General features: G+C 52.1%; 2 protein-coding genes across 2 annotated transcripts in view; one reads left to right on the plus strand and one right to left on the minus strand.

Moving 5' to 3' along the window:
• Positions 1 to 12,776, plus strand: SHISA8 (shisa family member 8). The gene is made up of 4 exons (XM_064420088.1): positions 1 to 1,049; positions 8,007 to 8,131; positions 8,236 to 8,376; positions 8,898 to 12,776. Exons 1-4 carry the CDS (start codon positions 502 to 504, stop codon positions 9,209 to 9,211), a joined length of 1,128 nt encoding a protein of 375 aa, XP_064276158.1. The 5' UTR covers positions 1 to 501; the 3' UTR covers positions 9,212 to 12,776.
• Positions 10,293 to 27,588, minus strand: part of SREBF2 (sterol regulatory element binding transcription factor 2) — a 24,781-nt gene continuing 7,485 nt past the window's right edge. Inside the window, exons 5-19 of the mRNA XM_064420086.1 lie at positions 25,957 to 26,178; positions 24,752 to 24,866; positions 24,377 to 24,558; positions 23,399 to 23,591; positions 22,267 to 22,448; positions 21,301 to 21,574; positions 20,804 to 20,973; positions 20,438 to 20,606; positions 19,751 to 19,871; positions 18,175 to 18,284; positions 16,792 to 16,924; positions 16,118 to 16,286; positions 14,776 to 14,961; positions 13,800 to 13,911; positions 10,293 to 13,163 (exon numbers count right to left, since the gene is read on the minus strand). Coding sequence (XP_064276156.1) covers positions 12,943 to 13,163; positions 13,800 to 13,911; positions 14,776 to 14,961; positions 16,118 to 16,286; positions 16,792 to 16,924; positions 18,175 to 18,284; positions 19,751 to 19,871; positions 20,438 to 20,606; positions 20,804 to 20,973; positions 21,301 to 21,574; positions 22,267 to 22,448; positions 23,399 to 23,591; positions 24,377 to 24,558; positions 24,752 to 24,866; positions 25,957 to 26,178 — 2,559 coding nt within the window. The 3' untranslated portion in view covers positions 10,293 to 12,942. The remainder of the gene's footprint in view (positions 13,164 to 13,799; positions 13,912 to 14,775; positions 14,962 to 16,117; positions 16,287 to 16,791; positions 16,925 to 18,174; positions 18,285 to 19,750; positions 19,872 to 20,437; positions 20,607 to 20,803; positions 20,974 to 21,300; positions 21,575 to 22,266; positions 22,449 to 23,398; positions 23,592 to 24,376; positions 24,559 to 24,751; positions 24,867 to 25,956; positions 26,179 to 27,588) is intronic.

A 27,588-nucleotide genomic window follows, 5' to 3' on the forward strand; every position in this document is an offset into this window, starting at 1 on the left:
GGCCGCGCCGGCTCCCTCCCCCTCTCCCCCGCACTCCTCCTCCTCCTCCTGCTGCTGCTCCTCCTGCTCCTCCCGCCCTGGTGCGAAGGGCTTTTGCTGCTTTTCCTTTCTCTCTCCTCCGTGTCTCCTCGGCGGAGCGCGGTGCCGGCAGGCGCGGGAGAGGCGCGGGGATGGGGCGGCCGCCGGCGCCCGAGCCGCCCGCCCGCTCCCGCCGCCCGCCGCCGCGTCCCCTCCCCGGCCGGCGGGAGGCGGCGGCTCTCCCATGCCGCCCGCCTCGCCCCCTGCTCTGAATCTCTGCCTGTCGGCCGATCTGGGGACAAACGGGGAAGGGGTACGTCCCCTCGCACTTTTATTTTTCGCCCACTTCTTTTTTTCTACCCTTTTTTTGCCTTCCCTCTATTACGCCCCCCTTCTCCCCAGCCCGTTTCTCCTCCATCGGGGCTCTTCGGCGGCCATGCGGCCGGTCCCGGGCGAGCGGCTCTAACTCGTCTCCTCGCCCGGATGGCCCCCCGGAGCCGCGGGCGCATGGAGCCGAGCTACGTCGTGGGTATCTGCTGCCTGGTGCTGCTGGAGCCGGGCCGGGTGTGGAGCGGCGAGCCCAGCACCGGGGGGCCCGGGGAGAGCGGGAACAGCAGCCAGGCTCCGCCGCCGGACACCACGGTCCCCGCGCCCACCGGAGCGGCACCACCGGGGGGGGACCGCTGCCGCGGGTACTACGACGTGATGGGGCAGTGGGACCCCCCGTTCAACTGCAACGCCGGCATCTACCAGTACTGCTGCGGGACCTGCGGGTACCGCTTCTGCTGCCAGTTCAAGCCCGGGCGGCTGGACCAGAGTGGCTGCTCCAACTACGACACCCCCAACTGGGTCAACACGGGCCAGCCGCCTGCCCGGGTGGACGAGACCCCCGAGGACCCCACTCGTGACAAGACCAACATGATCGTCTACATCATCTGCGGTGTGGTGGCCATCATGGTGCTGGTGGGCATCTTCACCAAGCTGGGCCTGGAGAAGGCACAGGGTCCCCAGACAGAGATGACCGTCTCCAGGTAAAGGGGTCCAGTCCCCCCATCTTCTCTGTTTCATCTCCCCAAGGGTGGCAGCTCATGTTCCTAGTCGATTGCATAGACTGAGCCTTGGCTTCACCTTGGGACTGCCGAGAGGGTGAAGTGATCCCTAAAATCCCTGTCCAGCATGCTGAAACACCAGGGGGTGGGTTGGCTGGTAGGGAGGGCTGGCAGCCAGGACAGCCTCCACGAGAAGGGGTGGTTGTACACTCATCTCCTCTCAAAATGACCTGCTCTGTCTCTTGAGGAGGCATGTCCCTGGCTCAGGAGTGCCAACCCACCAGGCAGTGGGGTGGGTGACATGTGAGCTATAGGACGTGGCTTTCTCCCCCCAACTAATGTGTGGTTCCCAGTGTCCCAGGAAGGTGAGACCAGGTCTGGGGTGTGGGGTGACTCTGGACTGCAGTCCCCTTGATCTCAGCCTTGCTTGCAGTGCTGGGGAGACGAGGTGGCAATGACAGTTCCACTGCTGTGGCTGCTGCGCCAACTCTGTGTGCATGTGTGCACACACGTGTGTGCGCGTGCTCGGGTGTGCCCTGGTGCCTGCTCTGTGCAGTGGCGTGGGACACTGCCCTTGCAGGGGGTGTCCACACTCTTGTACCCCCCGGAGCACACCCTCCAGTGGAAAGTTGGGCAGCTTCTTCCTGGAGTCCATGCCCTGTGGCTCCAACCCCTGCTTTCCAGCCCGTTCCTGGGGCTGAGCACAGGGCTGGCGGGGGGAAGGTCAAGGTGTCAGACACACTTGGGCACTGGAGACCCCCCCAGCAACTCCTGTGCTGCTGCTGTGGCTGTCGCTGCATCTTCCCCTCTCCCTCCTGCTGCCAGTACATGCTTCTCTCCCTATTTTGGGGCTCTACTTTGCATCTTCCCGGTGAGGACATCAAGCCTGGAGAGAAACCCATTTTCATGCCATTTTCCATTTTGTTAAGGGATTTTAGCTTTTAAAAAAAGGAAAAGCAGGGCTGGTGGAAATTATTTCATCAGAATGATCAGTCAACTGTCCTGATTGCAACCCCCATCAACATCACACTCTCTCCTTCCCCTGGAGCATCCTTTTTCCCCTGTGACATTTGGGACTGGTGCTGCACCCCAAATCCAGACCCATCCTACTTCTTGCACCCACCCAGGGGAGCAGAGGTTGATCATCCCTGGTTTGATGAGGGTCATACTGAGCCATGGAAGAGGATCACAGGACCCTCCTAAGACACAAGAAGCAGTTTTGGGGGGATCCATGCCGTGCCCCCACCTTGGCAGGGAGCCTGGCTGTGTGCTGCTACGTGCCCACACCTCCCCCTGTGTTGCCTGAGGAAGTGCTGGCACCTTGACAGGATCAATACGGCCTCCGCCAGCCTCCTGATCCCCTTCCACTCGCCTGCCGCCGCGTCTTTTTTTGGTCATCCCCCCCACCTCCTGGGAAGGAGATACTGTGCTCAGGGAGGGGTCAGATCCTGGGACACCCAGACCTGTGTCCTCATCCCCTGCCACTGGGTATTGCCTTCTCCCACCACCATGCTGGTGGGATGCTGGTGGGACTGCTGCCACGCACCAGGGGCTGTTTTCTGTGGGTAGCCTCAATTCTGCGCTGCTGGAGCCATGTGTTTCCCCTGGTCCCCCCTGCCCCTCTAAACTCATGCAAGCCTGAATTTTCCCACTGAGTTTGGAGAGACAGGTGCCTGTTCTCCATAAAGCCATAGATCTTTTGGGAACTAGCATACAGATAGGGAGAAGGTGAGTTTTTCTCATCTGTCTTTGAGGACAAAATCAGAAGGGCACCTCCATCACTGCAGAAGTCAGGAGAAGTCTTGCCCTCTTCTGTGCCCTGTGTCCTTCAGTGCAAGTTGTGAGCAGCTCTGGTTCCTCAGGGATGGTGACTGGAAAGCTGTGGCAGGGCAGGAGTGGTGCATCAGGTGCAGAGCCCCAGGAACCAGGCAAGACACCAGGCTGACATGACTTCCGTGGTGCTGGGCTGATGGAGGCAGCGTCAAAGGCTGGGTACACAGCATCAGCATCCTAAAAGGGATACTGTCACCTCCATTCCACTGTGCTTGGGCAGCTGGGGGTATATGCTTCATCTGGATGCCTCTGAGACAGCAGGGCTATTTCTACCTGCCTTGCCACTGTACCCACACATGGTCCAAGGCATGGGCAGTGCCACCTTGCCTCTCTCCTGGCGCCTCAGGTAGGAGCTTCTCATTTGCTCCTTGGGCACCGCATCATGGCCTTGGGCCAGCTCCCTGTTGCACGGTTGTCTTGATTTCCATTCCTGTCCCTCCCTCCTGCCGGGGTTTTTCCGCTCCTGGGGAGCACTTTGTGCTGCGCTGGACAGCTCCCATTGCTGCTGCTTGCAGGTTTCTCGCTTGGGGGGTAAGGTCAACCACTTCTGCACCTCCAGATGTTGTTTGTCATGGTTCCGGTCCTGGTCCAAACCCAAGAAGAGTGACCAGGGGCAAAAAGTCCATTAGCTCCTCACTGATGGAGACACCTGAGTCTGTGTCCAGCTTGTCCTGAGACCCCCAACACCTCGGCCATGTCCAGCATGTCTTTGTCTCCTCATGGATTTGGCTGCTGGTCCACCCAGGGAAGTGGGTGCTCAAGTGACTGCAGCTACCTGGTTTGTCCTCCCATCCTCATCCGCCTTCCTCCTGCAGGACCTTATGGCAGCTCCTGCAATCCCCTCTCCTTCCTGCTCGGCTCATGCTTGGCATCTGTCCCCGGCACTCGCTTAGCCTGGCCAAACCCCGCGTTGAGTCAGGAACACCTGCCTGTGTTTTTCTTCAGTCCCCAGATCTCCGAGGACGTTGGGTCCTTGGGGGCCTCCAGGATCTGTCTGTGCCCATTACACTGACAGCAAGCACGTGCCCCAGACCTCACCCAGAAAACCTCCTGGGTGGGAATTGCAAATTTTTAGCTGGTGTGAACAACCCTGTGGGAAGAACTGGGCAAGGAGCAGCCTCCTAGGGAGTAGGGGGGATTCTGGAGAGGAGCAAATAGCTCTTAGGAGCAGGTGCCCTGGCAGCTGCAGTGGGTGAGTGCTCAACTCTGCCTTTTCATTCCTTGGGTCTCCCTGTCCCCAAATTTGGCCCCACTGCGCCTCCAGCTGTGCTGGGTGTTTCTCTGGCAATGCTCAGGTCCAGGGCCATGCCTGAAGTTGATGTCCATGGTAGCAGGTAGTGGTGAAGACCTAGAAAAGGTGTTTGCAGGCAGCATGGTGTGCTATCACAAGCTGCCCTGGCTCTCGGGGTGATGAAAGAGGATCCAGCTCCAGTAGGGAAGGAGACCTGGAGCTCTGTCCCTAAACTGAACATCATGTTTGGGGATGCTGATTTCCACTTTGCCCAAGCTCCAATACCCACCACTGCAACTCCAGTTTTGCAAAGACACCTTGATAACCCAACTCCTCCAGTGGCTGCCACCTTCTGTGTCCCCACCAAGGGTTCAGCTCACGGCAATGTCACTTCACCCCATCAATTCATTATCTCTCCTCTCTCCTGGAAGCTGTGCTCCTGTCTACCCCCACTGCTCCCTGCCCATTGCCAGGACTTGCATAGTCTCTCCTGCTGGGCTGGCCAGGTATGGGGCTTGAGCCTCCCAAAAGTGAGTCAGGCCCTGGGCTGGGCTGCCGTGCCAGGTCAGCATCCTGCTCCCACACAAGCACATCCCCTGGGGCTGGATCAGGAGCACTGAGTGCTCCATGCATGGCTCCTGCTACTAGGATCTCTTGGCCTCCATCATTATTGCTTCTGGATCTGCCTCTGTGCTTGGTCTCAGGTCTTGCACTAGGCTGGTTTGGGACATCTTTGTTGCACCCTTAAGCAGAACTAGGCTTGCCATGGGTGGCATGCCCCCCCAGTTGATGCTCAGGCAAGCTGGGTGGCAACACACCTGCACAAATGGCCTCATGTTCTCTGCATCCATGGCCAGAATGTGGATGGAGGCCTTAGTGGTTCCACTCATCAGGACATTTTGCAAATGAGCAGTGCAGGTCTAAATCTACATCTGCTCTGTATTCACTTCCTCCATCTGCACTGCAGATCCATCTTGCTGCTGCAGACCACCAGCTGACCTAGGGAGATGTGGCTTGACCTTCCTCAAGCCCCCAGCCACAGGACCAGACCGAGGCTCAAAATCCCCAAGGTGATGTTCAGAGAGACAACAGCTCCTCCATAGTGTCACCTCCCATGTCCCCCTTCCCTGCACTGCATCACCTGGGGATGAGCCAGGGAAGGGGTGCAGTCCCTGAGAGCCCTCCTGGCAGCCCTGGCCAGAGGCACTACTCGTGGTGCAAGGGCAGGGTGAATCCAAGTGTGGGGACTCGTGCGTGCTCCTCACCTTAGCAAAACAGCTCATTAATTGCTGCTTGAGCCGTTGTTGTTAATTGTTATTGTCCACATGCCCTGAGCGGTCAGCACGGAGGGCACATTTATGAGAAAGAGCATTGACAGATTTATGTGGAGAGAAATCATAGATAAAGGACTGCTCAAGCTTCATAAATAGACCCGAGGAAAAGAAAAAAATAATTTAAAAAATAGGTCAAATCACATCGGACTTCCTGTTGAAAGAAGCCTGTTTGAGCGCTGGCCCCAGGGACAGGCAAGAGCCGGCAGCGTCCAGTGGGGAGGGGCTGGAGAGCAGCACACCCCAGGGAAGGTGGGAGTTGACAGGGCGGCAGCTCCCCGAGTTGACAGCCCACACCCATGGCCTCGGGGACCTGCCTCCCCCTGCCCTGCCTAGGCACAGCCCCTGCCTGCCTAGGCTTGTGCCCAGAGATTCTCTGACTGCAGCATCCATGAACCCAGAACCCTGGGTGGGTTGGCCTGTTGCAGGAAGGTTCATGGGAAGGTGCAGGTTTTGAATAGCTGCAGGATGGAGAAGCCACAGTTGCCCCAGGGGGCCTGGTCAAACACTTAACTACTCCTGCAGGAAAAACAAAGTTGTTTCTTCTGTTTAAACAGTATTTCCTGTTTCGGTTTGCACCTCTCACCTCTTGTCAGCTTGACGCTGCCCTTGTTGCACCCTCCCTTCAGATACTCACGTACATTGATAAGATCCCCAAAAACCTTCACTTCTCCAGGCTGAACAGTCTCAGCTCTCTCAGCCTCTCCTCATACAAAAGATGCTCCAGTCCCAACTTTGTGTCCCTTTCCTGGACTCTCTCCCGTACATCCATGCTTGTCCTGTACTGAGCTGCAGCCAGTACTCCAGAGGTGCGGCCTTTCCAGTGCTGAGCAGAGAGGAAGGATCGCCTTCCTCAGACCTGCTGGCAACACTTTGCCTAATGCAGACCAGGAAACCATTCAGCGCCTTTGTCCCAAGGGCACTCTGCTGGCTCGTGGTCCACCAGGATCCCCAGGCCCTTTTCCGCCAAGCTGCCCTCCAGCTGCTCAGCTGCCAGGGTTTGTTCCTCGCTCGTTTCAGTTTCTTCAGCTCTGTCAGGGTTCTTTTGGCCCATCCGGAGATTAAGTGATCCCAGAGGGTTTGCTACACAAAGCTTCCCAAGAATGATGTGAAATTAACCCACAGGGTGAGTGACCCTTCCTTGTAGCTTTGCTCTTGCCCCTACCCTGTAATGTTGACTGATTCCAAAATGAGAGGGAAAAGGCTCCCTCAGGTCGCCACAAGCATAAGCATCGCCCAGGTTCAATTCCTTGCCTTCTTCCTTGTTCCCACTGCTTTTCCTGGAAATTCTGAGCATCACGTTCACTAGGTTTTTGAGCACTCTGGTGCCATGAGCTGACACATCTACCAAGTCAGGATTATTCCCCCCTTCCTCTCCAATTTGCATTTATGCATGTTGAGTTTAATCTGCTGTTTTATCGTCCAACCACTCGCTAACCGTCAGCTCACGGTGTGCGTCTGTGAGCCAGCCAGAGCCTTCGAGGCGCAAGGCACGCTGACAGTGAGCTGGGGATTAGCAAGCCAAAAAAAGCCCTGAGTGGACACCCCTGCACTCTTGCAGTCATGCAGGCATGGTCTCTGCAGGGGCAATGGTGTGTCTTCTGATCACAAAGCCCTACGCCAGTAGGAGCATCCCATCCTGTTCTGAGACTCGCTGCCAAAGGCTGCAGTGGCACGTGGCTAGGTCCTGCTCCAGCACTGCCAATGTGCTCCGTCACTGCTGTTGTACCCTCCTCTGGCACCACCAGCATTGGTGTACCTTGCTCCAGCATTGCTGGCGTGTCCTGCTTTGGCACTGCCAGTGTGCCCTGCTCCGGCACTGCCGCTGTGCCCCGCTCTGGTATCGCCTGCGTGCCCTGCTCTGGCATTGCCTGTGTGCCCTGCTCTGGCACCACCAGCATGCCTCGCTCTGGCACTGCCAGCACGCTGTGGTGGGACTGCAGAATCTCTGTCCATGAATGTTAAACGAAATAGGGCTCTATCTTATGTAATGGTGTTTAATGTTTAATGCTGTTACTTACAAGGAGGGTGTTATGCACAGACAGCGCCTGCGCCAGAGGCTGCCACTAGTTTATTTCCTTCCCTGAAGGGACACAAGTGCTTCTCTAATCCCTTCCTTGGGGTCTTCTCTGTTTCGAAGGGACTTGAGTGGAGGTGTTTCTTCCTCTCCCCTGTTCCACCAGGCTCTCGCTCCAGGGGAGCATCCCAAAGGTGTTGCTCCAGCTTCCATCAGATCAGTTTGCTCTGCCCCAGTTCATCGTACCCTTGCAGCCTGCTGCAAGCCGTGCATCTTCCTCACCACTCTCACCCATTGATGCTCCCGGCTCTGGGAGGGCTCAGCCCCAGCCAGATCCCAATTAGCTGTTGGACTTGTTAGCCCGGGCTGCAGAAGCCTGGCGGCACTCTGGGTGCACTGCTCCCAGCAGCTCTTTCCTAGCCCCAGGCTGCCTAGCTCTGCCTTCAGAGTGAAGTTCAGCGCTGGGATGAATTAGGGGTCCCAGGGGAGCAGGATATTGTTCTAACAGCCCTTCACCCCCTCTCCAGGACACTGACAGATCTGCTGAAGCAGCCAGGCCACAGCCCCTCTGAGAACATGGACAGCCTCATGGGGGGTGTGCAGGTCCCGCTGAGTGAAGGGCTGGCCCGGGGGCCCCCCAGAAACAGCACAGGTAAGGCACTGGTGTGGTGAGGAAAAATAAGTTCCTTTGAGTGAATAAAGGCAGTGGGAGGGCACAGTCTATGGCTGAGCCCCCATCTGTCTCTGCCCCTCCAGACAAGCCACCCTTGAACAACGCAGTGGCCATTGCCCCCTCACTGGGGCGGCCCCACAGCCATGGCAAGCGCCTGCCGCTGGCCAGCAGCCTGGCCCTGTCAGCCCCGGACTACACTTCCTACACCACCCTCAAGGTTGGAGGTGAGTGCCGCTGCCGTGGGGGGTGGGATGGTGGCTGGGGGCATGCACCCTGTTGACCCCAGAAACCAAGCGAGGAGGGGCACGGGGCTCACAAAAGGGCACAGGCAGCACAAGCATCCCAGTTTCCCAATGCTCCTGGGGTGGCTGCTCACAGCAGAAACTATGCAGCTCCTCCAGCAGCCAGCTATGCTGCCCAGCCAGTCAGTGCCCAGGGTCCCCCACAGATCCACTGCGCTTCCCAGTCAACCAGCACCCAGGACCCCACACAGAGCTGAAGCACTGCCCACCCCATCAGGGTTCAGCATCCACATGGACACTCTGCACTGCCCCGCAATCCCGGCTCCCCGGCATCTCCCAACAGCACTGCCCAGCCAGTTCATTGCCAGTATCCCCCCCCAGCACCCGGCATCCCTCCTACAGCCCCATCCCAGCCTTCTCCACCACTGCACCCTCCCTAGTCCCCCCGTGCCAGCAGAAGGGAGTGTCCCTGCAGGGGTGACACCGCACGCCTGTCCCCACAGAGAGCGCCACCGAGGACTTCTACAGGCGGTTCGGGGGGCTGGAGCCACCCCCCGCCAGCACACTGCCCTTCCCAGCCGAGCCCCCGGTGCTGGCCGAGGGCTGCCCCCTGCCCAAGGCCAAGGGCCCCAAGGTGTCGGGGGGTCTGGCCTTCCCGGGGGGCTGGGAGGGGGGCCCCCACCGCGGCCCCCGCCGGCCGGGCCTGGCCACGCTGCGGCCTGAGGGGCCACCCGAGGCCTTCGGCCCTTCCACCTCGCTGTACGGGCAGCACTCCCGGCACCTCGCCACCAACAGCAAGACCGAGGTCACCGTGTGACGGCCAGTGCCACCGGGGCCCGGGGCTGCCCCTCCCGCGGGAGCTGCTGCCATCGGGGCAGCCCAGCGCAGGAGAGCACCACAGGACTCACCCAAACGGCGAGGCCGGCCACAGCGGCAGTCCCTCCTGGGCCAGGCATGCGGACTGCCAGCCGCGCTTCACCATCGAGGAGGCACCGCGGACTCATCCGGACAAGTTTCAGGCGCTCTCAGCCCCCGTCCGGAAGAGGCTGAGCCGGGGGCACACTGGCCGTGCCCTGCTCGGGGGATGGGGGCCAGTGCTGGGCAGACTGGGAACAGATCCCGCTGGGGCCAGGCAGCCCCACCTGGCTCCTCTGACAGGTGTGGGCAAGAACGATTGACTCAAAGCACCGCCCCACGCTGCCTGCACAGCCCGAGCAGCCCCTTGCCCTCCCCAGCCTCCTCCCTTCCCCACCGCCCCAGCCTCCACCTTGTCAATAAATAACACATTAAACTGTACGGCCTTGGCATGAATTGGCTGGCGAACTTCACACTGCTCACAAAACCTTCCCCCGGGGCAGCAGGGCGCAAAGCCCGCTGCCCCACAGGGCCTGGGGAACCCCTCGCGATGGGGCACGTGGTGGGAACACAGCTTACAGGGACAACTGCAAAACCCTTCAAGCAGCTGCACAAAACTCAGATCTCCTCTGCCTGAAGTTTAATGGTTCTGACAGAGTTTTACCAGGGGGAGCAGAGAAACAAAGAGATGGAGCGAAAGGACATTGTTCTAAAGCAAGGTCAGGTAACAGCCTTCCTCCCCTAGACAAGCTCCTAAAATTGCAGGCTTCTGGCCCAGCTCCACCTTGCCTTGGCTCTGCTTGAGCTATCATCCTCTTGAGCTGCTTCCAGAGGAGCATGGAGACACCACACTTGCTCCTCCAAGGGACTTTCACTGCAAACAGTACAGTTCTGTTCTCTAGGTCATCCGGACAGAGGACTGACAGCTTCGCGAGGCGCCTGTGAGCTTTTATGTCTCTAAAGGACTTTTCAAGCTCACCTCTGCTTAAGAGCAGCTGCTGGGTGGGATGAATAGAGCTAAGAGAAAGAGGGCAGGTGGGAGGTGGTGGTAACATTCATCTTTATTAGGTAACAGATGCTCAGAAGCCCTGGAACAGGGTTTTCAGACAGCAGATATGTTCCCTGGGGAACTTCCCCACCACCAGTTGCATCTCATATCACAAAGCATCCCTACTCTGAACTCCATGTGGATAAATAGACTTTCTTCACATAATCCATAAAACAATTTCCTCCCACCCACAAACCAAAAAGTTACAGTATATACACACACATATAAAAAAAAGTTGTAGGGACAGATGGACAGCAATTTTTTGAACAGTGTAGAAAAAAAACAGGGCAAAGATCCCTCACTCTGGAGGGGGCAGAGACATACCAGCCATACTAGGACCCTTGGTACTTCATGCTATTCACTACCTGGGTTTCAGCCCAACAGCTTCTCCCAGCTCCTGGCCCAGCCAGTACTCCCTGCGGCCCAGCCCCCAGGGCTCAGACTACCATTAGTGACAAAGTGACACCTCAGCATCACTGTTTCCCAAAGCCTTACCTCCCATTTTACTAAAGCACAGAACTGCCCACATGCTGCACGCAGACCTGGAGAAATGCAAGGTAACTTATAGGCTGCCACAGGCAAGGAGTTTCTGTATTTTAGGAAAAAAACTCCTTGACAAGGAAAACAGCCACAGCTGAGAGCCACAGAAGAGGAAAAAAAAATCAGGAAGAGGCAATCTACTGCCCCCAAACAGGATCACTGGTAAGCTCCTGGACTTGGCAATGAGCAATCAAAGTGTGTACAAATCAAGAGCTGTTCTGCACACTTAGGGTACCTGCTCAAAGCTGAAGTTGCTGTCACCAGGGCGTCCCCTACACTGATCAGACACTCTTGAGAGCAACCTCTTCCCCTCCAACAATGAGCTCCCCCTCCAACCACCAACTCCAGGAAGCAAGGGACACCCCAGCCAGCAGGACAGTACCAGCTATTGCAGCTGGGTGTCCACCAGCTATTCCCCAAATGAAGTGGGGGAGGTAGGCAAACACCTTCTGGTCCCCATGCTTTCATCCACAGCTACAGACCACAATCACTGGGAACAGGCTTTGCTGGGAAACAGGCTTCTCCTGGCCCCAGTTTCCATCTCCTTGAAGCTGGGCAACTCCAGGACTAGCATTACCTGTGTTCAATCACTGCAGCACATGAAATGGCCCTCCCAGATGCCAAAGGGACCCCGTGCAAAGGGAAACCACAAGCCCCTAACTTTCTCCTCTCATTCTGAAGGAGCTCATGCCTCTCTGCAAGAGCTGGATACATGTAAAAGCTTCTTGCAAAACAGTCCAAGTTTGCAGGAGCTGGGCAGTACAGGCCTGATTGGGACAGGATGGGTTTGGATGGCTGCCTGTATCTAAATGCTTTGAGCTGCCAACATGGAGAACACGCCGGCCGTACACACGGAGGAACAGCAATGCCCACTTGCCAAATGCTGGTTTCCACATATGCACGCGCGAGAGGGCAACCATTCTGCACTTCTTTGGAGAGATGCAACAGGAAAGGCAGAGAGAAAGAGGGCAAACCGTTCTCTCCCTGTCCCAAATCCACCTCCCACTCCTGGAAAGTCACAGGCAATTCAACACCTGCAACTCAAACTGCTTGGAATAGCAACGGTAACAAAGCCGGGAGACTTGCACCCCCATACCAGTGCCTCCCAAATCCTGCAAGAGCTGTGGAGCAGTTAGAGAAGGTAAAGAGAAACACCTGAAGACAAGTTCTGGGACTGAGAGTTGAGTGACATTAAAAAAAACTGTTTCTAAAAATTGTTTCTGCATCAACAAAAAGGCACCAGAGAAGCATTCACCCTTCATGCCAAGTGCAGGGCACAGCATATCCACCTCTGCTGCCACCCAGCACCAGATGACCAGGGATGCCAAGGTCTTTTATCAGGCTCTGCTTGTTGCATTTTGCCACAAACCCACCCCCTGCTGAAAACTGGAGGCAGCTATCACAGGAAAAGATGCATGAAGCAGAAGGGAAGGGAAATCTGCTGCATTGTTCCCCATGTTTTTGTAAAGCCACAAACATTCCTATAAAAAAACCTGTATAAAAACCGTAGAGAAATTTTCCAGGCAGTACTGGCCCCAAGCAATAATCCCAGAGCACCTAGGTAAGTTGGGTCTAGGGGGCTTCAGTTTCCTGACACACAACTCAAGAAAAGCTGGTGCCTTTCCCTCTCTTTTGGGAACAGCCTTAGGCCCCAGCAGCCCCATGGGACAAGGCCTGAACAGATCTTCTGCCCTCACCAGAGATTTCCTTTCTGCAGAGGTGTTTGGAAAGGGAACAAAATACCCCTGAGGACAGACACGGGATGTGCCACTTCTCTATGCCGTGGGCTTGTGGGCTTCTCTCCCAAGCAGGGACAGGTGATTTGTGTCGGGGCAGCGCTTCTCAACAGCCCCAGGCATAGTGACAGAAACCACAACTAGACAGATTCCTGCTGCAGTGCCTGAGAACAAGCAAGGAAGCTAGTAAAGCTAAACCTGGGGCAAGTTTAGAAAAAAATTCAAACCCAAACCCCTCCCTCCCTCTCCCACCCCCATCCTGATCCCACCAGCACAGCCCTAACCTAGCACTTTTTCTAAGCTCCAGAAGGGAAGTCCAGGCTGATGCTCAACCAGGCTGTCTTTGCACAAAGGGAAGCCATGCCGGCGTTAGGAGGCAGCGATGGCCGTGCCCCCGCTGAGCTTGACAATCATCTGCTGGCAGTCGTTGCAGGAGCGCTTGTCCCCCACCTTCTCCAGGGTGCGGGCAGCCTCGGCCAGCAGCACCGCTCGCTGGCCCGGCGACGACAGGAAGGACAGGGGCAGATGGCGGCAGGCCAACAGGATGGCCGTGGCTCGCTCCCTTTGGCCCGGCAACGTGTCCAGTTCACCTACGGGCAAACAGTGAAGAGAGAACGCTCGTAACAGAGCTACCACCTGCGTGAGAACACCCCAGCACACGGGCCCTCAACTGCCACCACTGGGAACAGGCTTCTCTGGCTGGCAGCCCCTGGCTGAGCCAGCAGCACGGGGCACCTTGAGGGCCTTCAGGCTGGCAGAGGAGAACACGCTGAGCTAGAGTCAGCTAGGAACTGTCAGTCCTGTCTTCTACAGAGGCAGTTCCTTTCAGCTCACTTCCTAGGGCTCATCCCAACATTGGCATGCATGCTTCCCATTCCCTTATATCCTTCATCTTTTGGCTCTTCCCTTTAGAATTCCCAGCTTCTGCCTTTGCACTGACTGCTCCAAACCCCAGACTGCCAAGTTTCGTGCACTTGTAGCTTCATGAAGGCAAATGGTTTCCAGTCTGTTGGCTGACACCTCCAGCCCAGGGCTCGCAGCTCTCGTTAGCTGGCTTGTAGAGAACATGGCAGAAGCATTGCCTTGAGCCACAGGCTGATGGCAGCTCATTATCCTGACACAGCAGAAGACACTGCAGGTTGTATCTATGCCCCCACACCTTGCCCAAGCAGTGTCCCCTCCCAGTCCCCCATGCAGTGGGGTGCTGCCTGGGCCCCAGGGCTGACCTTGTTTGCTGCTCTGGGGCGTGCGCCGCCTCAGGCTGTGCTCCAGCAGCTGGTGCGTGCGGGTGGGGCTGGCCCCTGCCATCAGGCGCACGGTGGCCTCGTGGAGGAAGACCTGGAAGGGAAGGCAGGATGGAAGATGAGAGGTGGGCTGTCACAGGGACAATGCTGTGGCTGAACTGTCATCCCTCAGCCACCACATTTCAAGAGCAGAGCACTGACACCTTGACAAAAACAGAGACCCATTTCCACGCTCCTCCCTCATCTTTCCACCTGTCTCTGGGGAATTTGCAGGTCAGGGCAACCATGAGGAAGGGGAAAAAAAGTTGATACCTAACTGTGAATGGCCTGGAAAGGGGAAGTATTGAGAGCAGGGAACAGGGTAGAAAAATCTGAGAGCAAAATTTGGTACTGTGGTCCAGGCAGGATTCTCAATCTATGCTGCTAGTGCAGTGCTTTGGTAACAACATCAAACTTTGAAATCTAGAGTTTGGACAACACCAGGACAATTCTTGTGTCCAAGTATTAGAATCTACTTTCTCTACAGAGGCCTAAAACTGGATAAACTGAAGAGAAGCGGGGAAATAGCAAGAAAAGCACCTGGGGCTCTGCAGATGCAGAAGGCATTTGACTCTCCAGCTACTCAGCAGAGCCAACATGGCTGAGGAAGCTTCCCTCCACACTCCCCAGAGGGACAGACCCAGTCTTAATAGACAGGATGCCATGGTATTTGGCAATACACATGTCCTGATGGTTTTCTAAGTGAATAATTCTCCACACACCCTGAACTCCCACGAGAGCCTCCCTCATCACCCACCAACAGAAAGTACAGAGGCTAGTAGTGGAAGAGCATCCCACCCTAAGTAACCAAACCACGCAAGCTCAGATACACCCCGTTTCCAAGGGCACCAGCTTCCCACCCCCCCAGGAAGGGACGCAGACAAGCGGAGGCGAAGCAGGCAGGAGAGGCAGCCATCACCTTGCGGTAGGCGGGTCTGAAGCTGTGGGCCAGCTTGCGCAGGCTGCCCAGGTCGCGCTGGAAGCCCGTCAGCTCGGGCGCCGAGGCGTGGTAGGTCTCACCCAGCGCCTGGCTGGCGTTGGCCTGCTTCTGCCACAGGCTGGTGCGCAGGGACAGCAGCAGGTCACAGGCCAGCAGCTGGATCATCTGCAAGAGCCAAGATGGCCGGGCACACACTTTTAGTAACACAGCATTGGGTGAGTAACAAGCTGCACGGCTGCTGACACAGCCGTGGGAAGGAAACCACAGCACCTCCGAACCTCCTGCCCGCCTGGGGGGCTCCCCTGCCCTCCCTGCAATGCACCAAGGGGAGCAGGCCTTTGCATTTTGCCCAAGTGGCATCTCTCGACCAAGACAAGGAAACTGCCGAGGGCACATTGCATCAATGTTACATGCCCTTGACTGCACCTTTCACTGGGATCAATGCTAACAAATACAAACTGATCCCACAGAAACACAGCCTCCTGCAGAGGCTTTCCTGCCCAAAAAGTGATGCTAACTAGTGGGAAACAGCAAAGACAACCGTGCCACCTGCAGAGAAAAAAGAGGCAGTCTCGGCACAGCCGACAGTGGCTGCCAAACCCTTTTCCCCATCTGCTGCTGCCCCCTAGCACTGCTCCCGGCTCGGGGAGGGCTCTCTGCCTGTGCTGCTGAACGGAGAGTGCCTCTGTACTGCACTGCAGAAACATTGCACAGTCACTGCCACAACATGCAATGCAACTACAATGCACTACAGCTGCCACCCAGCAACGACGAAAGGGACCAGGACCACGTCCCATATGCCATGGAGGGAAGCTCCAGTTCTACGTAATCCTGGAAAGAAGAAAAACAAGCCCCACACAAACTCAGGAGTAGCACAGCACAGTCACACTTCTGTGTCAGAGGATTCAAACATTCGTGAGTGTGGTCTGAAACAATCAGACTTGACTTGGTGATGTCCTGTTTTACAGGAATCACCAACTTGACCTGGAGGAGAGAGATAAGATACTTTCCATACTGCAGGGCCAAATTCAAACTGGTCAAAGCCCCAGAAAGGGTTGACAGCTACTGGCACAAGAGGAGCAAGAGCTCACACCATGCCCAGGGAGATGACATTGTACTTAGGGCTCTGCTCCCCCATGCAGCAGAAACAGAACAATGGCAATGCCCTTTTCAAGGAGAAGGGAAGAAGCCTCCCCTCTAATCCCATGATACACAGAGTAAATGCAGAACGCAGCTACAACAGAGAAGTGACACACCTGCAGCAAGACCAACCTTACAACCAAGGCAGACCATGTGTTATCCCAGGGATTACAATGCTTACATTGTTGAGGACAGTGCTGGACGTGCTACTGCTCATGTTGAGGCTGTTCCACAAGTGACTGCTGGCCCTTTCACAGTGACCCAGAGAGCTCTGCTGTCCATCTGCCTTCCCAGACAGAGAGGCCTGCATAGCTTTACACATGTAGAAGGTAGCTTTCACCAGGGCATTCCTGAAAGAGAAAGCAGGTTGCTTTCAAGCAATACCATGTCATGCTGCTACAGCATCAGCTTTCACTCTCCCACCTTCAAGAGATATCATCACTCCTTAGACAGAAAAAAGATGGCAATTGTTCCTCACCTACACAGACAGAACAGAAAAATGAGAGAAAGCTGGCAAAGATTCTTTAGTGCAAAAGAACAGAGAGGGTGACACCATCCTTTCCATCATCACATGAGTTTTGGTTGATTTTAGAAGGTGGGAGACTGTGCAATTAGAACAAAGCCAAAAATCCCTGAAGAAGCAACTATGACTGTGAATTCCAGTCCACAGCTTTACTACCAGTCTGCAAGGCTTGACCTACACATGAACTACTGAGCACACTGGCACTCGCAGAGCACAAGAGACATGCAGCTCCAGAGCACAGGTAGGTGTGACCCCACAGGACAGCAACAGGGGAAGGAGTCACCCCTGTCTAGCAGGAGCAGCAGTTTGAAAAGTGTACGAGGCCTACGCACTCTGACATCTCCAGGGACTTGGGCATGCGCTCCACTTCTGCAAAATGTGACCTCACAGCTGCATCGTCCCCTCTGAGCCAGGCGACCGCCATGGCCACGGCTGCTGACCACCACCGGCACACCACGTCGGGACCTGCAAAACAGGAGAGCACACCCGGCTGCCTCACACCTGGGCAAGGGACAGCTAGCACAGGCCCTCGCCTGTGCCTCCTGCTGGGATTGATGCTAATGAGCCCCAACTGATCCCATGGGAACTCAGCCACCCGTGTGAATGCTGAAATGTGCTGCAAGAACACAAAGGAACTTGGCAGCATGCAAACTCTACATCTGACTGCAAGCAGAGTTTGGGATGGCATGTTTGTATCTTGTCAACAAGAATGTATCCCACCATCTTGTCTAGAAATTTGTTGACTTCCTTCCTGACAATCATCTCCACTCACCATCCCAAAATAACAATTCCACTCATATATACACTCATGATTGGCACTGATAACTACTAAGACAGTACACTGGGCTCCCTATAGATTTGCCTTCATTATTTAACACCCCCTCAAAAACTTCCCAAAGCCTGCTTAGGGCAAAAGGACATATGTTCTGCTACTCTAACCTGCTTTTCAATTCTATGGCAATACTGGCCCAAGCAGAGACTTCATTAAAAAAATAATTATTTCATTTTCCTACTATGTTTGCTCTATACATTTTAGGTACAGCAGTTAGTCTGTGTCTAAAGCTGCACCAGCATCCTAGCGACCTGTCTGTACCAACACCAAGCTAAACAAATACTGCAGCAGCCTGTTACCAACCCAGCCCAGATGAGTGCATGGTTCAGAGGGATCCTGCAGCCATTGCTATCCCATTAAATATACACTAAGGGACCAAAGCAAGCCCTCCCAATATATGCCCAGAGCTTGCTTACAGCAGAGGCTGCAGGTCTCTGGAGATTGAGGAATATATCTGACAGCCACCATGAAATTGGGGGCAACTCAGTGCAATGGGTAATTAAATGGAAAAAAACCCTTCCTGTACTTCAACTGCAATGCTGCTATGTTTGTTTATATGCTCCACCCTTCCTCTCACTTTGCATTGCTAGGAGCAAGCTTTCAGGCAAGGGCACAGGGTTCAGATTGGAAATAAAACATTGCCCAACAATACAAACAGCAGCAGTCCCTGGCTGGGCACTCAGCATTACAATTGAGAGCCAAATCTATAAGCCTTCTTAATCACTTTCCTCCAGTCTGAGCTGTGGAACCACACTGGCATGCAATCAGGCCTCACTCAAGGACTGCATTTCATCCTGACTAGAGTTTGAGAGGTGGTAGGGAGAGGAAGTTTGTATTGGCAGTAAATCCTGCACCTGAAAGAGTTCAGTTCTGCCAGACTTACCCAGGGCAGACTTGAGTACAGAGTTGCTGGCAAAGGGTGGGGCTCCACTTCCCATTGAGTCCAAGAAGGAGTTGAGCAATTTCAGGTACTCCATGGCACCCGAGAACTCACTGAAACAAGGAACAAAGCAGATCTTTGCTATGCTGTCAGACAGAAGACACCAAGGCACTTCTGTCCACCAGTCATGTTTAAACAGTGCTGACCCATTAAGCCCACAAAAAATTCAAGCTCTACAAGTCAGACAACACTGGTGGACTGAAGAGACCACCCCACAATTAGAAGTGCAGAGCAATGCTCTGAGAGGAACAGCTTCACATCTCCCCTTTCATGACCACCAGCACAGAACCAGATTTAAGCTCAAGTCTCACCTCAAACATAGACATATGTTACAAGTTGATTATAGGCTTCTTTTCAATCATTGCCTCCAAAAGAGGCTGAACTACACTTCTCTGATTATTTGCATATATGCAAATATGTAAGAATGGAAGTGACAGCATGTTCTCACAACTGGTCAGAGAAAATAGCATATGCAGCAATGACCTAATTTAACTGGGACATGCTACAGATGAAGATCTTGAGCTCCCATCCCTGGAGTGGGACAAAAACAAGCTTGCTCTTGTACTAATCTAGTCCTTCCCCATGAGGAGACAGGACTCTCACAAGTATAGTAACAATCCACCTCCCTTAGACAAATCCTGTTACTTTCTCTCAACAGCAGCATCTGATCATGAGCAATTAAACCAAACTGTTGCTCCTTCTCTGCCAGGAAACAGATGAGATTGGGGAAAAAAGCCAAGCTAGAGTATTTTTCCTACACAGGTAGGGAAACTGGATTATCTTCCCATCTGAGGCTTTTACCCACACTTTTTGGGGACAGGATCCTTACAGAGCTTCCCATATATGTATATAACATTTGCCTGGCATCAGCATATCTGCAGATCAGCAAGAAACAGTGCTGAATTACTAGCAAAGGCTGGGCTCCTGCTTCCTGTGGAATCCAGGAGAAAGTTGGACATGGTTCAATACAAAAGCTGCTGTTTCCCACCTATTTTCTCCTTTCATATGGTCAAGGAGCTTAGAGACAATGACAATTATGTTCAACACCATCTTTCCTCCTCTTGCCACACGTGTGTTTGGTTCTTTACTGCAGGTAAATGTCACACTCAGTCAGAAGAACACTCACACACGAAGTAGCAAGCTGGTGGGTTCACTCTCTGACCTGCTCTAAAAGCCCTGGACACAGGTCCTGGTCCACACACGAGGTAGGTGCACACTAATTTTAGTCCTCCTGAACATTAAACTTTGTCTTAGCAGAGAAAGTACCATCCATTTAGTTGAGCAATCAACCAGCATTACCCCACCACTCCCAGGTTCACCTTTGACTTGAGAGGTTTTAATACAAAGAGGCAGAGCTTGCTCTGCTAATGAACAGTGGTGGTCAGACCAGCATTGTCACTCCAAGCCTTTAACAAGGACCAACCAAGCAGCCTGCCCCACAGCACTTGGTCAGTGGTTACTGTCTGCCTCAGAGCCTGCTGCTGTGGCCAGCAGTGCCCGGTGGGCCACACATACTCACCACGACTCCTCCTCCTCTTGTCCTGCTGCCTCTTTCCTAGTTTGAGGCTTCACAAGCGAATCCACTGCTCGCTCCAGCAGGTTCTCACAGAACGCCTGATGGACTTGTGCAATGGGATCCGCTAGAGAAGAAGGATAAACCAAACCATTTAACTCGCATATCGCCCTAGACACGTCCCAAAACACTCAGAAAGAAGAATCAAAATGCAGGCAAGACCATGAGGAAGAATAGTAGAGGGAAATTCTCAAGAAACTAATGGAATGATTTAGAGACCAAATTTTAGGGCTTTTTTATCCTTTCAATCCCCTTGTAAAGCTGCAGCCTTTGGCCAAAGATCCCTCTGGCACTTCAGCCTCTCAGCAGAACAGTGACGACACTGCTCTGCAGAGGGTAGACCTTGGTCACCCCAAAGTCACTCCCCAGACATTCAGGGCCACCTTTGGGTCGTGTTCCAGCAGATAAAGAGTCAAGAACTATGACACAGGATACAAAGGGAGGCAAGCCAGACCCTGCAGGCTGAGGAGACGTCTCAGCTCCTCATGCCCTCTCACCCACCAGAACCACAAGCAGGGTGGGGATAAAAGAACACTCTCTCAAACATGACACCCATTTCTGTCCCAGACAAGAGTGGAGAAACTGCCTCAAAGTGCTGGGATGCCACACACTTGGGAAATGAGCAGCCCTCACCGGGATTCCTTTGCGTGCAGTACAGGCTCTCCTTCGCAGCCGACTTCACCATCCAGCTTCTCTCCACAAAAAACTTCTGTCCCAGGGGGTGGCACAGCCAACGCAACGAGTCAGGAATGGCACTGCGCTCCGAGCTGCACAGGCTTTGAGCCTGGCTGAGAAAGTAGCTCTGGTGTAAGGACAGGACAAGATTGAGAACAGTAAGGAAAGAGCAGCACCACCAAGGACAAAGATCGTATCATAACTGCAGGTCATATTATAATTGTAGTACTGGTAGATGCCCTCTCCAAGATAGAGCAATGGCAGCTTCCAGGCTTCCCTAGATCTCTGCTTGAGGGTGTGATCAGGGAAGATAACACAACTCACCGCCAGGAAACCAAGCTTGCCTCCACAGCGTGTTTTCAAGCCAACTGCAGCCGTCAGGTGGATTTCTGCCATTGTGCTGGGTGGGATTTTTTCTTCTGCACACTCAGCCAGATTCACAGCACACAATGCCATGTGCAAGCCCGAGTAAGCTGAGCTGGAGGGAAGTTTACCTGTACCAGCAGGAGAAGGAAAAGTGTTAATTTTTAATCAGTAGTACCAGCTACTAAACACTACCACAATTTGCAGGGCTGCTATCCTAAAGAAACAACAAGAACCTGTTGATATGAGAAGCTTACACTGCTGTTGCTTCAGCTGCTCTTACAGAGTTCTTTAATTGCATGAACCTGTTGTGCTTTAGTAACATTTTTCAGGCTCATTTCTAACAGCAGCCCTCCCAGAGGAGAGAGGCTGTAAGTGCTCTCCCTGTATGCTGCAGGATCAGCTGAGTCTCCTCATTCAGGAAAACCAGACAGCAGCTGTGCCACCTCTGCTCCCACCTGTTATGTGGAGCTGATGGAGCTTGTGATACGCCAGGGCCGCGTCCCGAGCGCTGGTCTTGGCCTCATCCTCGAATCCTGCCGTGGCCTCCCGTGCCCGCCACTGGTGAGAAGTCCTCTTGAGCAGCCACCGCACCAGCGCCAGCTTCTGCAGGCTGTAGCGGATCACGTTCCAGGACAGGCTGCAGGCCAAGTCCAGGCGGGAAGCTGGCAGTGCTCGCCCGAGCACCGACAGGCACGTCTGCAGGTTTGATGCAGCTGCAGCAAAATCACCCTGCAAATAACACAACGAAAGGTTCAGCAACAAAAATCACTGTAAGAGACACTTTGGGACCTCCTCGGCACTGGGAGCAAGACAAACTCATGTGCAAGTCAGGACAAGATCTTTAGCAGAGGGACATCAACACAGAAACTGAAAACATAACAGCAGTTTACACCAGCTTGAAATTTGGCCTTAAATATAATTTCTACACATGGTTCTGATCCTGTACTCCCGGTGAGACACATCAGCACTAGAGGAAAAGAGCTTCCTGCCTTGTCAAACACCACAGAAATTTCAGGGTCCCTCAACAATATAATGTTATAATATAATATTATAACATAATGTTTCCTCAGCAATAAAGAGGACTTCCAAGCGGCTGGAGGACAGCAGACAGACACAGCAGAGGCCAGATTCTGGACAAAACCCAACATGTTGCTGCCAAAAACTAATACAAGATCCAGTACCTAGCAACAAGGACAGAAATTAGGAGCCTCTTCCTCTGCTTTCCTGCCTCACTAACTTAGGCTGAGTAGGACAGTAACCTGCTCAGAACAAGCTGGCAACAGCTTCTCCGAAATCACACAGGATGATCCACTCAAGGAATAGAGTACCTTGCAAGTGCCAAGCCACTGCCTCACTGGGAAACATTCACCCACAATCCCATCTAAAAGATGCATTTGATGGAAAATGACGAGTCACTTTACCCGTGCCAAATCCAGGTCCGCTTGCTTGCGGTGCCTCCAGAAGGTGACCGAGGACCTCGAGTGCAGCCGGGTCACCGGCTCGCCGTGCACAAGGAGCTTTATAAACACGCTCAGTACGATCACCCCGTTCACAAGCCACAGGATTAGGGTGGGCATCACCCAACCGAACCAACCAGCTGCATCTACAATGGATATCCCAAAAAGGAAAGTTAAACTCCAACCTGGACACCAAAAGCCCGGCAGCACGACAAGTGTGCACTCCGAAGGATGTCTTGCTATGCTTGCCACGTGTTTAATCAGCTTTTGCAAAGAGTGCAGTTCAATCAGGAAACACCTTACCAACACCTCTTCGTCCAAACTCCAACCCTCAACATTCCCAACTAAATGATTATTTTTACAAGACTGATCTATTAAAAAAATGAATCAGCACTTAGCTTTCCAAGAGCTGTCTTCTGATTTTTCTGTAAGACACACCCACAGGTACTCAATACTCCAGTATCCTTTTCCAATCTTAGTTAAATTTACAAAGCAACACTGAGGAACCATACTTACCAGTCAGAAAAACAACTGCATGCCTACAGCATCCCCCCACCCTCTCCTAAGCTGCACTTTTAACTATGAATTTTATGGAATGAGTGTATCAACAAGCCCAGTTGCAAGACTCCATAGAAACAGTGTAGTAATACTTTATGATTAAGTGACAAAAATCAGTCAGTTATTTTAAAAACAAATACAAAGTGAACATGCCTCAAAGACTGGTGAAGACAGGAAGACGCCTCTTACCCTGAACCACTTTTCAAGGCTCTATGCCAAAACCCAAGCTGCTGGGCCTACAAATAGGTGCCACCTCAACCTCACTACGCTGAGCCATGGCTGGTTATGCAAGAACAACACTGGATGTGAACTGGAGCCTTATCCAAGCTGGCTGTCCTTCCATGCCCTGCCCTGCAGTCACTGCCCCTCCCCACCCACTAAACAAAGGTCGTACAACTCCCTGAACACACAAACCCATCCTGCTGAACCACAGCGACCGTCCCCTTTGTGACCGGCAGCCTCCACAGCTGCAGGTGGCTTTTGGGGACACGGTGTGAGGCAGGACATCCTCTGCAGCCCAGGCCAGCCTGGCTCTTACCTGACTCAATGGTCAGCACGCTCCTGCCGGAGCCGTGGCGCACCAGGCTGTCGGACTCGGCGCTTCCTCGGGCGTCCAAGAGGGATGTCAGGGGATTGAAGGAAAGGCAGAGGAATGTGAGAGCACACAGGAGTATTCGGGAGCGATCCACCATACCAAGGGCCACAGGAGGAGAGTCAGGCTCATCTTTAACCTTCAAGGGAATAGGGATGGAGAGGAAAAGGAGAAAAAACTCAACGTTTACCATTCTGGAGCACAAAGAATGTTTATGCCAAGGAAGGGATAGGGAAGAAGGAGAAACAGAACATATATAAATTTGCTTTTGAGCTCCAGATGAGCAAGAACTCCAGTAAAGCTTTTCTTAGCTTAGTAAGATAAGGCTGAAATATTTGACCGCCTTCGACTTCCTTTTGTGTCCAGTCATTTTGGGTATTAACTGTAACTGTATCCCTGGGTTAGGCTAGGATTAACCTTTGCTGCCCTTATTCTTTTGAGGATCTCCCAGAAAACCCACTTCTGTGATATCCACAAAACAAACCTGTAAGCCCAAGACAGCTAACAGCTTTTTGTTACTCTGATTACTTATGGTCTCATTAACCACAACTGATGTCATTATCCATTTCCAAGTTCCCCTGCTTTACTCACTGGACATACATATCCTGGAAAGCCATGGGCTCCTTGAGTAATGAACATGCACTCCAAGTGCACAGAGACTGTACAGGGGCTGAAGGATAAGCACAGCTCTTCCAGCAACTAAGGTGGGGCTCAGGTAATACAGCTCAGAAAATAGTCTCAGTAATTTAGAGAAAGATAGGCACATGTTTGTGTTTTTTCTCATCCTTACAAAGGATCTCTAAGCCCTGCAAATCTGCTTGCCAGATGTCTGCTGCTTCCACTCTTGAGAATAAGAATTTTAATTCTGGCTCTTAAACATCCTGAAGAAGACAGCTTGAATTTGACAGCTGAAGTCACAACTACCTTTGCATCATCAAGGAGAGGGCTTCCTGGCTCTGAGTCAATGGAATAGGGAGAGAAGCCAGCCTGAGATCCTGTATCAGAGGCTGGAGGAGACATCAGCAGCACGTTCTGGTTGAAGTCATCAATCTTCAGGTCTACATCATTGTCAACCAGACTGCTCAGGTCAATGCCCTTCAACAGCTCTGAAAAAAAAATCAGAGTGCATGATGTACATGTTTCTCCATCCTGACTCCTGTCAGTAGCTCTCAGATTGGCTCAGTCATCTGGAGTAACACTGGCCACTATTAATACAATTTCAGTGAAGGATAAACTGCAAGATACATCCTACATCCACACTGACTGCCTCCCATCTGCTACAGAGCCTCCACAACTTACTGTTTTTTTGGTTAGCCAGCTTCAGAACCATGTTCTCCTGCCTCAGCTTATGGTTAGCTTGCTGCAGGTATTTAATGTAGTCAATGGCTTTTCTCAGGACTCCAGACTTGTGCATCTGTAAGGAATTAAATGTACAAAAAGCAGTTTATATTAAGAGTATCAAAGGATCACTCCTGCCTGTAGGAATACCACAACCCTTTGTATTCTGTGCTGAAAAAAAGGGTATCAAGGACTCTCAGCAGCTGCAAAGGAGCCATTAGCAAGCAAGGTATCAAAGATAGACAAGAATGAGGTCTCTCTAAGATCTCATAAAAATAGTACAAGAGAAACAGATTAACATCCAAATTACAACGGAGTTCACACATAGGTTTCAGCCAGAAATAGTCCTTAGAAAGTACCACAGTTTGTAAATGAAGTGGATCACTTCTGGGATAGAACAAACTGCTGTCTGATCACCAATAAATTCTGAGATAAGTAGTTCCCTCCTTGCCCTACTGGCTTGGCCATCTCCATGCAAATCCTTGCTTCCAGCAGCAGTGGGCAAGTTTATCTTCTAAACATAAGCCAAAACTACTACAAAGCCACTACACACTACCCATGTTTTTAAAAGCTTCCACTTCCAGCAATAGGAGGTGACTTCACTCATGCACTTATTTGTGCAGTAGTCACAGAAGGTATCAAGAATACTCCTGCCTGCCTCACCAGCATGAGGTAAAGCAAGCAGGAACAAACCCTGAATACGTGGTGCAAGAAAGCTTCCAATATTTGAGCAACAGGAGGTTTTACAGCTCAGTGTCTACAATAAATTGGAAAGCTCTGTAAACCCTCATCCTTACTGCAGTCACATGGAAAAGGAAACTTAATTGAAGCAAGATCTGCTTTAGCAGAGTTATCAAAACATCCACTTGGATATTCTACCTAGAGGGCCTATTTTAAGTTAGACCTAATTAATATAAGAACAAATGCCTAAGGTATAGCTTATTTTCAAGAAACAGTACCACTAGCATAGTAAAATTAGTATTTTACAGATGACCCTTCCTGAATTCAATTATGGAACACAAGTGATTCTCACCAGTCTTACCCCCCATACACGAGTGCATGCTACTAACAGCTGCACGTACCCAAATGCTTCAAGTGGCAGAGCAAATGAGCACCTGAAGACAAGTATTTATGACACCACACTTGCACTTATCTCCCATCTTTACCTTGGCATCTGTCCCCATGACGAGATCCTTCAGCTCAATGATTTTGTCATTTATGGACGACCGGTAGCGCTTTTCAATGATGTTATGAGTTGTTCTCCTCTCTCCTTCTTTAGGTGGTTCAGGTTGCTTGACACCCCCAGGAACTTGTTTGATAGGCACCTTTTCCTGTCCCACCATCACTGGCATTGTGGTCAAAATGGTCCCATTGCTCCCCACAAGGGTCTACAAAGACCAGGCGTAACAAGTGTCAAGAGAAATCAGGCAATTTAGATAAGGTTTATGATGGCAAAAGAAAGAGTAAACAGGAATCAGGAAAAGTTGGTACAGCTCAGAAAACGAGTGAGATGCCAAATTCCTTCCATCTTTCTTAGTTGGCACAAGCATTGGCACAGCAACACAGGAAAAATCTGTCACTCTGGCTCCCACACTGGTCACTGTGGAATAGGACATCTCTTGTTCTCCAAGCACATCAACACTTCTGCCCATACTACACTCTGTTCATCCACTTAAATAGATAAAGGGACTAAAGCTCCTCCTTGTTCCTACAATCTTTACACTCCAAGTGTCAAAATCCACCTTTTCTTTAGACAAATAGTCATGAAAACAACAACAGCCTACACTACTTCCAATGAAACAAGTAACAACAATGCTGGAAAGGATCCAACTATGAAAAAACAACCTTTGGCTTGAGGAACACAGTTCAAATTGATCTGAATTTCATTAAATGAAAACAACCCTAACTCATAAGCTATAAAAATGCCTTAATATGAGGAACTAAGACTAATGAGTGATATACAGCAGAATGGAAAGCTCAAACTTGGGCATCTAGATGTAGGACAGACCATCTAAGCAAACTAAAGCAGTATGTACTCAGAAATAAAAAATTATGAATCCCACCACAACAGCTGCACAGAGGGGCTCCTAGGACAGCTGCAATGAAAGAAAGTTCAGACTGCTTAATCCAGCAAAGCAAGATTTAGAAAGGCACATGTGTTCTCTGAAGTACACCAAGGATCACAGAAGCAAGTAGCTATGGAGAGTAAGAGTTATTTCTGTCAAAAGACAAAACATAGTAACTAGCCTAGAGCAGCTAGCCATGAGAACAAACTAGTAATGAGCAATTTCAGAATCAATTTCAACTGAAATAGCCTTCTAATTGGGATACCAGAACTTAATTCAGTTTCACTTCAAGCTGGAACTTGACAAATAAGAGAATTTACGTCCTATATCTTTCCTTGGCTAATATCCACCTAATTTCAATGTGTTCAAACATGCCTCAGATAGACACAGCCTCATAAGCTTCAAATTGTGTGAAAACGTCATCTAAAAGCAAGAAGATTAATTAAAGTTTTTAGCCTGGCTGCTAATAAGTATCTAAGAAGCCTACCATGCTATTGCAAAACAAGTCAAAATTTAGGTCCACATGGACAAGCTTATCTCCCCAAGTAAATATTTATACAAAGATATCTGTTCAGAACGTACAAGATCATAATAAATGTTTCTCTGGGGGCATAAATTTCTAAAACTTGATTAGAAGTGGAGGCCATGAAGCACAATTGCCACCTCCAACAATTATGACAAATTCTCCCTGCAAATGCCCTCTGAAAAGCAGTTTAATTAGTTGTCACATTT

Source organism: Passer domesticus, chromosome 5, assembly GCF_036417665.1.
Source record: "Passer domesticus isolate bPasDom1 chromosome 5, bPasDom1.hap1, whole genome shotgun sequence".
NCBI lineage: Eukaryota > Metazoa > Chordata > Aves > Passeriformes > Passeridae > Passer > Passer domesticus.

Excerpts from the sequence above, each read along its gene's own strand:
- SHISA8 (XM_064420088.1), top strand. The coding sequence starts at position 502 with ATGGCCCCCCGGAGCCGCGGGCGCATGGAGCCGAGCTACGTCGTGGGT. Across the intron at positions 1,050-8,006 it reads ACAGAGATGACCGTCTCCAG|GACACTGACAGATCTGCTGA; the intron begins GTAAAGGGGTCC and ends CCCCCTCTCCAG. Across the intron at positions 8,132-8,235 it reads GCCCCCCAGAAACAGCACAG|ACAAGCCACCCTTGAACAAC; the intron begins GTAAGGCACTGG and ends CTGCCCCTCCAG.